General features: G+C 52.9%; 1 protein-coding gene across 8 annotated transcripts; it reads right to left on the bottom strand.

Annotated features, from left to right (window-relative positions):
* Nucleotides 1-119: 119 nt before the first annotated feature.
* GPBAR1 (G protein-coupled bile acid receptor 1) lies at nt 120-3,393 on the bottom strand. 8 transcript variants are annotated; one of them, XM_069578321.1, is made up of 4 exons: nt 3,143-3,370; nt 2,901-2,957; nt 2,223-2,344; nt 120-1,302 (listed from the first exon to the last, which is right to left on the bottom strand). In XM_069578321.1, the coding sequence occupies exon 4, from the start codon at nt 1,255-1,257 to the stop codon at nt 268-270; it is 990 nt and encodes a 329-aa protein (XP_069434422.1). In that variant the 5' UTR covers nt 1,258-1,302; nt 2,223-2,344; nt 2,901-2,957; nt 3,143-3,370; the 3' UTR covers nt 120-267. The 8 variants fall into 8 exon arrangements, with proteins under 8 accessions (XP_069434422.1, XP_069434423.1, XP_069434424.1 ...); XM_069578322.1 differs by having other exon boundaries at nt 2,184-2,344; nt 3,143-3,367; XM_069578323.1 differs by having other exon boundaries at nt 2,253-2,344; nt 3,143-3,367.
* Between the last annotated feature and the right edge of the window lie 5,357 nt (nt 3,394-8,750).

The raw sequence follows: 8,750 nt of genomic DNA, 5'->3' as shown, positions 1-8,750 counted from the left end.
CCAGCTGTTCACCTGTCCCTTCCTGGCTAAGACATGGAATCTCCCTGGATCCTCTAGGTTCTTTCCCCAGCTGTTCACCAGTCCCTCCCTGGCTGAGGCACAAAATGAGATAACCATCACCTGGGCCAAGGGAGCTTTATTCAGTCAGAATGGGGTCATACAGGGACACTCTCTGATCATGATCCAGATCCGTGGGGACATGTAGAGACGGGCTTGGCAGCCAAGATGGATGGATGCTTCTAACTGGAATGAGCAGAGGCCCTCCCTCTAGTTCAAGTCGAGGTCCACGCTGCTTTGGCTGCTGGTATGGTAGGCGGTGCTGGGGCCAGGACTGCCCTGGGGTCTGCCCCGCAGCATCCGGAGCCACCTCTGGGCGGCCACCCTCCAGGGGGCCGTGTAGCGCTGATCACCCAGCCCCATGGCCACGGGCACAGCCGCCGCACTGGCGCTGCCCAGTGAGATGAGGGACAGCAGAGTTCCAGGCCCCAGTGGTGGGCGCTGCTCAAAAGCCAGGACAGAGAGCAGCAGGGTGGCCACGTAGGGGCCCCAGCACAGCCCAAAGAGCAACGTGGCCCCGGCCTGCGCCCTGGCCTGCCGCCAGGTGAGGGCCCGGGCCAGAGCTGAGGGCGCCCCGCGGCACACGGCCCGCTCCAGCCGGCGGATGTCCTGCAGCTGGCGGTGCGCAGTGACCAGCACGCGGACCGAGAGGAGGGCGGCTGCACCCACAGCCGGCAGCAGGAGCCCATAGATTTCGAGGTAGAGGTAGGGGGCTGGGAAGACGGCCTGGGAGCTACAGTTGCCACCAGGCGCCCAGTGGTTCCAGCCCAGGGCAGGCAGGCTGGCAAAGAGCAAGGGGGCAGCCCAGGTGAGGAGCAGGGCCAGCCGCATGCTCCCACGGGGCCGCAGGGGCCGCAGCACGGCCATGTAGCGCTCCCCGTGCACCAGCAGGAGGTTGGCGAGCAGGGAGAGGAAGCAGAAGTTGGGAGCCAAGTAGAGGAAGAGGCAGGACCAGTAGCCCCGGCGGCTCTGGCTCCACAGGACGGGCAGTGCGGGCAGCGCCAGCCCGGTGAGCAGCCCTGCCAGCAGCAGGCTCAGGAAGAAGCAGCCAGCGGGCGGGCTGCGCAGGCGGCGGTCCCCGGCGATGCCCAGGGCCAGGAGCAGGTTGGCAGCGACGATGAGGCTTGCCAGGGCCAGGGAGAGCCCCAGGGCCCCTGCAGGAACGGGGCTGGGCACCTCCCTGGTGCTGTTGGGTGTCATCTTGGGCCTGGGGACGGGGGAGACCTGGAGCAGCAGCAGGCATGCCTGGACGGAAGATGGGGTGGCTGGAGTTAGGATGGGGCTGCGGATCACTGTCCTCTCTCGGCAAGTTGTTGTTTAGTCGCTAAGTCATGTCGGACTCTTTGTGACCCCAGAGACTGTAGGTCACCAGGCTTCTCTGTCAATGGGATTTCCCAGGCCAGAATACTGGAGTGGGTAGCTAGCCCCTTCTCGATTGAACTACTGAGCTATTTCCCAGCCAGGGACTGAACCCACGTCTCCTGCATTGGCAGGCGGATTTCTTTACCTCTGAATCACCAGGGAAGCTATCCAGAGGTTGCAGACCAATGGACTGTGGACCATCTCCTGTTTGCTGATACACATTTTTCCTCCAATGAATTGCCAATTAAAATTTACATAAAAATTCATATTTTTGGTTAAAAAAAAATCAGGGCCTATGTAGTAGCAACCAGCTAGAGTTGTGCTGTCGTTGCTTTCAGAAAGCTCCCCACAGTCCCCACCCAGCCCTTTCACCCATTCTGTTACCTGCCTGACCCTCTCTGGGCAGCTGTGTTTGTCTCTGGTTAGATACACCCATCCCCACAGCATTTGGACCATCCCTGCCTCCACCAGATGAGGCCTCTAAATCAGCTAAAGGGATAGGATGGAATCTGGCTGGTGTGTAGTGGTCCTCTGGCCAGCCAACAGCTGACAGCCTCCTTTGGGCCATGGGCGGGCCCTGGACCAGGGGCTAGGGCTGGGGTTGGCGGGGGAGGGACGGTGGATATAAATGGAGAGTGGTCCGTGTCTTCAGATGCTTGCAGGCTGGTTGGCACCAGTGTCTTTTAAAAGGTGGTAGGTTACTAAGGATTGGAGGTGGGGGTGGGGGTGGGGTGGGGCAGAAGTCAGTCTGAGGCAGGGCTCACTGAGTTAGTAGCACCAAGGGGTTGCCCTGTCCCCAGCACCTCCCTTCCATCCGCCTTGTGGTTGGTTACACTTCAGTGAGCAGCCTCCGGGTAGGACTTCCAGCCCATAAACTTGACGTCCGCACCAGGCTAGCAGCTAGCAACGGGGCCTTTCCTGGGAACTGGAGGAGGGGAAGAGTTGCTGAGTGAGGAGGAGGGTTGGCAGTGAGTGTGGAGGGCAAGGGGGCTGAAGTGAGCCCAGAGATGGAGGGGGAGCCGCTGGGCAGGGCCTGGCCTCTCTGTGGCTCTGACCTTTCCCAGTCCTCCCATGCCCTGGCCCTGTCACCACATCATGGGGATGAGGGAGGGGGTGTCCTGCCTGGGCCCTGTGGGAAACTCCTGCTTCTGTCAACAGGGGAGCAGCTGCTGTTGCTAGGATCAAAGTCAACAAGGGAAGGATTCCTACCTGCCCCCTCCCCGGGGTCAGAGGGTCAAAGGGCCTCAAGGCCACCCTGAGCACAGGAGATGCTATCCCTTCTATTCCCAGCTCCCCCAGTTCCCCCAGGCCGTTGCACCCCTTTTCCCTCAGCCTGGTTCCTCTTTCTCAGTGTCCCCCAGTGCCCTCTGCTGGGAACATCTTTCCCTTCCAGCTGCCCTCTGGTTTCTGTTCCCCTTCATCCCTGCACTGTTAACTTGTTCAAACCCCGGAAGATCTCAGGGACCTGAGACACTTCAAACCTGGACTCTGGAGTCGCGGGCTGGAGCTCTTCGCTGGGAGTGAGTCTCCCACCCCACCTACACCAGAGTAGCGAGAAAGGCAGGGTCAGCCCTGGGGGTGGGGGGACTTCTCAGCAGTTACAACCTGAAGGCTCCGGTGGCTTGGGGTGGGTGCAAGGCCTCTTCAGGCCCTGAGGCTGAGGTCTCCAGGTGTGGCCCGGGGGCCGGGTGGGGGCTAGGGTTAGGGTTAAGTAGCTACTCACATGACTGTAGGTGACAAGTGTGGCTTGCCCAGCCTGAGCTCCCCTCCGAGTGTCAGAGAGTTGTCCCAGCCAGCGCTGCACGGCTTCTGGTGACGTCTGGTGTCCTGACCTTTGAGGTCATGGTACCTCCACTGTGTGGAGACAGCAGGGCCCCCAGCTCTCTGCTGCCCTGGCTCTGCCTTCGCCTGGGATGGAGCTGAGGCTGGTGGGACCCAGCCTGGCCCCGCCTCTGGGGGTGGGGCCTGACACACCCTGAGCTGCTGTGCTGGGAAGGCTTCCTCCCCTTTCCCCCAGGCCCCCTCCACGTCCTCCTCCCATACGAGTGGCCAGTGGCCCTGTCTCCAGCCACTGGACATAGCTTGCCACCAAGGAGGCAGCTTGGAACTCTCTGGCCTGCTACTGAGAAATGCATTCCAGTTAGTGAACAATGATTTAGTCCATCCTCCCCACCTCCCGGCTGATATATTTACATTTTATAAATATATCAGTGGCCAGCCAGCTGATAGCGCATCCAGCTCTGTAATTCTGCCACTTTGCTGAGTACAGTCTGATGGTGGCAGTGGTGGGGGCCTTTGAAACACGAGAATCCTCGCTATCTCCCATTCCTATCACCTGATGGGAACTTTCAGCTTATAAAGCCAGCCTTGCCTTCTAGAATCTAGGGTCATTCTACACTTTTCTCAATTACTTTGTAAGTCACATTTTGGGCTCAGAGGCACAAATGGCTCTTGGGCAAGCTATCTCTGGGCCTCTATTTTCTCACCTGTAAATGGGAACAAGGCAAACCATCAGTCAGTGTTGCCAGGAGTCTTATGGGATAATATATGTAACTGCATACACCCTACTGCCAGACACCTAACAGGGGGAGGGGTCTCAACAAATGACATCCTTCTTCTCTCCTCCATGAAGACTAAGAAACAGCCAGTGCTTGAATCAGAAGGCCTGGGTTTAAATCTCAGAATCTTACTTGGATCCTATTTTACTAGCTGTGTAAACTTGAACAAATTATTAAATTCTCTTACCTCAGTTTCCTCATCTGTAAAATGGGGGCTCATACCATTTTCATCTATTGTGAGACTAAATGAGAAAATGTGGGGAGACTTCCCTGGAGGTCCAGGGGTTAAGACTCCATCCTTCAACTACAGGGGCACAGATTCAATCCTTAGTTGGGGTATATCCCACATGCCACGTTGTGTGGCCAAAAAAAAGTGTAATAAGGACTTGGGTCAGTGGTTGGCACAGAAGCAGTCAATGAGAGGAACTTCTGGCCTTCTCTGCACGTCCCCTCTGAGAATTCCATTGAAATAAGCGGATGAAGAGCTTGTGAATAGCAAGAGGGTAATGACACTTTCACTCCACAAGGAAACACAGGAAGCTGAGTGAGAGGAAGGGCAAGTTCAAGGCCAGGAAGCCCTGATTTCCACCTTGTGTCAAGTGTAACTTTGGGGAGAGGGAGAGAAGCAGTTACATTTTCTTGAGACCTGAAATGAGAGGAAACAGGCTAAATCTCCAGCAAAAAAGCTGGAGGTTAGACATTAGGAAGAGCTTTCTTGTTTAAGAGCACACGAAGATGGAGCAAGGGGTCCTCTGCCCTCTCCCAAGAAGACCTGGGCCTGAAGGGCTGGAGGCCTGAGAGGTCTGGCTCTGCCAGTCAGGGGTCCTGGAGAGAAGGGTCTCTGGACAAAAAGTGGGAGAAGCATCCAGTCTCGACAGCGTTCCAGGGGATGGCTCCCAGCCTCACGCTCTCTGGTTGGGCAGAAGTCAAGAGGCTCTGGGAGAGTTCAGACTGGGGTCTGGACAGAAGTGGGTGTGGGGCCCCTTGGATACTGGACTGCCAAGAATAAACAGACCTCCTTCTGTTCCCAGCCCTGGCCTCCTCCCGGCAGCCTCCAGGATGTCTGTTTCTTCTCCGTGGCTCTGTCTAAACAGTGTGTGGGATGACGTGTAAAGAACAACTCTGGGAGCAGGAGCCAGGCAGCCTGGGTTCTATCCTCCGCTCAGCTGTTTCATCCTGACTTGATCGTCTGGTTCCTGTGTTCCATCAATCCCTGGGACTGACTCATCCACAGCCTTCTCTCCTTTGCTCACAGGAGGGCTGATGCAGGCAAGTCTTCAGATGCTCCCATCTGAAGGGCTCTACGGGCCCTAGAGTCCCCACCCCAGTCCCCCTTCTCTCCTTAGGTCCAGCCTGTTATCACAATGCCCGATGTGGACAGGGGCAGGAAATGCCCCTGGTCTCCTTTGTCACTCTGTTCTCCTGGGTATTTAACTTTTCTGTTGACCCTGGGTGTCTGGGACTGGGTGGTGAGGGTTGGGGGGTACTCACTGACTGGATGAACAAGGGCAAAGGGGTGATGAGTGGCTATTGAACTGTTCAACCCTTCCCAGATGCAACAGCAGACGAGCCCCTGGGTGTCTCTGGGGGGTTGTGGGCACAATACTGTGACCAAGACTGAGGAAGCCCTAAGTCAGGTCTATGAGCAGAGGAAACTGGTCCTTCCCATTAGGGATAAATGACAGATCTCTCACAGAAATTTAAGTGCTTTTAGCAATCCCCAGAAGGGGCAGCATTGCTTGAACTCAGCCTAGCCCCCAGAATGGACCCAGGCTTGGGTCTAGGGCCTCTGTGGCTGCTGGGCTGAGGCTGAGGGTCCATCAGGCCTACTTTGAATGAGGCTGAAGGAACTGAAATGGTAACAGAGGAGAAGCAGCTCTGGGTATGTGGGCTGACACAGTAGCTGGTGTTACTTCCTCTTCCTGGTTTCAATTTCCTGCCCTCTGGTCCCACACTTCCCCTTCCTGTTACCGGCTCAGTCTTCCTTCCAAACTCCTGGTTTTTAGCTTCCCCAGGTCCTACTTTCTCCAGACTTGGAGATACCCACCAACACCTTCCTCACCTCAAACTGCAGTATGAGGGCCATCAGCAAAAAATATCACCATCTTGGGGGAGGACCTGAAAAACCCCAAAGCAGAATAACCTTGATTTATGCTGCCCCTTCTGATCCCCTTGGGAGTGTAAGAATGTAACTAAGATTTATTAGAAAGCATTATCAACTATAATTATAGGCATTATCAGTCAGTTTAGTTCAGTTCAGTTGCTCAGCAGTGTTCAACTCTTTGCAACCCCATGGACTGCAGCACGGCAGGCCTCCATGTCCATCACCAATTCCTGGAGTTTACTCAAAACTTATCTCCATCTTCCCTGGTGGCTCAGAGGTTAAAGCGTCTGCCTCCAACGCGGGAGACCCGGGTTTGATCCCTGGATCGGGAAGATCCCCTGGAGAAGGAAAAGGCAACCCACTCCAGTATTCTTGCCTGGGGAATCCCATGGACTGAGGAGTCTGGTGGGCTGCAGTCCATGGGGTCACAAACAGTCAGACACGACTGAGTGACTTTACTTTATCTCCATTGAGTCAGTGATACCATCCAACCATTTCATCCTGTGGTCCTCTTCTCCCGCCTTCAACCTTTCCCAGGATCAGGGTCTTTTCCAATGAGTCAGTTCTTCGCATCAGGTGACCAAAGTATTGGAGTTTCAGCTTCAGCATCAGTCCTTCTAATCTGGACTGACTTCATTTAGCATGGACTGGTTGGATCCCCTTGGTGTCCAAGGGACTCGCAAGTCTTCTCTAAAACCACAGTTCAAAAGCATCAATTCTTCAGTGCTTACCTTTTAGTCCCTCTCACATCCACACATGACTACTAGAAAAACCGTATCTTTGACTACATGGACCTTTGTTGGCAAAGTAATGTCTCTGCTTTTTAATATGATGTCTAGGTTGGTGGTAACTTTTCTTCCAAGGAGCAAGCGTCTTAATTTCATGGCTGCAGTCACCATTTTGGAGCCCCCCAAAATAAAGTCTGTCACTGTTTCCCCATCTATTTGCCATGAAGTGATGGGACCAGATGCCATGATCTTTTCTGAACGTTGAGTTTTAAGCCAACTTTTTCACTCATTATAAATGCCTACTATGTAATAGGTACTTATTCCTTTTAAGAACCCGGTGAGATAGGTGGAGTCATGTCCAACCAAAGATGAGGCCATTGGTGCTCGGATTAAGAAATCTACTGAGTCACACTGCTATTAAGTGGAACCTGGATTCAAACCCAGGTCTGTCTAAAACACATGTTTGCAACTCTCCAGTTTACATCCCAGCTCATTTACACCTCCTAGGTATGGACCTTTGGGCAAAGGAACAAATCAGCACTAACTGAGATTAGATCCCATTTCCCCAGCCCACATCCTCAGTGTGCCGAAGTCCTCCTACAATGGGCTTCGGCTGAAGTTACAGTGGGCCTTTGTCCATAACTGTGAAGGCGGGCCCTGAAAGTGTTAAGTGTGCCCTGGAAACAGATGTAGACAAAGGAGCCAGTTTGGAGGGGGTTTTCATCAGTATGAGTTTTTATGCTGATAAAGTCTTGGAATTAAGACAATTCCTTGCGGTTTACTGCTATAAAAAATACTTAATGCCTCTTCTTCTCCTAATTCTGTATCTTCTAAGCAATTTTGGTTTTGCCATTTACAGCACTTTTCAGGAATCCGATCCCCATTACTGGCAAAATATAGTTGAGTTCCAACTTACTAAGGAGGTGTTCTAAACTCAGTGGGATGGCAAACACAGCTTCTAGCAAAATTACCTTCACAAACCCCTTACACAGGGGTACAGAAGACATCTATGTCACTGTCTCCTAACAGATCTGACTTAGCCCAGTTTTCCATCTACCAGCAGTAGGTGATGAGAGGCCACATCCCAGGAGAACACGGGGCAGACTTGGCAGTGAACTCTCTCCACTGCAGGTCATGGTTGGCCTCACCAAGGGGATAGCACTCTCCAGGGCACTTGTTTGTTGAGGGCATGGGAACATAACTGATCCTGAGCTTTCCAGGATATCATTTACAAAGAGTAAAGTGAAGTTTTGATGACTAAACGACCTGTCCCTTCAAATCTGACCATGACCCACAGTAAAGACGTTTTTATAACCTAGTCAGTATGTCCACAATTAAGACATATTTCAGAATCAGTACTTACCTATAATAGGAGTGATGTACTCAGCATATATGACACAACAGCATCTACTATTCCACTTTAAAACATTGAAGATGAAGTCACATATGTGGAAAACACACACACAGGAAACAACACACACAGGAAACAATACACACACACACAGATGAGTCGCATGTACAACTGGGGAAATATGAGTAAGGTTGTGATCGTGTCAACATCAGCTCCCTCCTGGCAATTCTATTGTATTACAGGATTTCAGCACTGTTTCTTACAATGGCGCTTAATCTACAAATACCTCATAATTGTTGAGGAAATGTCAGATTTCACAATTCACTGACAGTTTCAAACCAGTCTGAAACAATGAACTGGATGGAGACAAAATAAAAAGCTTTACGGTGAATGTTCAAGTTTACTTAGAAATGCCAACCAAGAGCTTACCAGTGAGCCTCTCTCTCCTCTACAGGGAGGGTGGGGGTGGGGTTACTGAACCTGAACCTAAGCCTCTCCAGCGCACGTTTGCAGGTTCAAGGGCAGTACTGATGTATCCTTCATCCCTCCTTTTCTTTTGGACTCCCAGTCCAAAACCAAGTGAATTCTCA

The sequence above is a fragment of the Ovis canadensis genome, chromosome 2, assembly GCF_042477335.2.
Source record: "Ovis canadensis isolate MfBH-ARS-UI-01 breed Bighorn chromosome 2, ARS-UI_OviCan_v2, whole genome shotgun sequence".
NCBI lineage: Eukaryota > Metazoa > Chordata > Mammalia > Artiodactyla > Bovidae > Ovis > Ovis canadensis.
The sequence above is the reverse complement of the archived record's forward strand: the minus strand, read 5'-3'. Positions and strand labels throughout refer to the sequence as shown.

Coding starts and splice junctions, on each gene's coding strand:
- GPBAR1 (XM_069578316.1), bottom strand. CDS start 1,257: ATGACACCCAACAGCACCAGGGAGGTGCCCAGCCCCGTTCCTGCAGGG.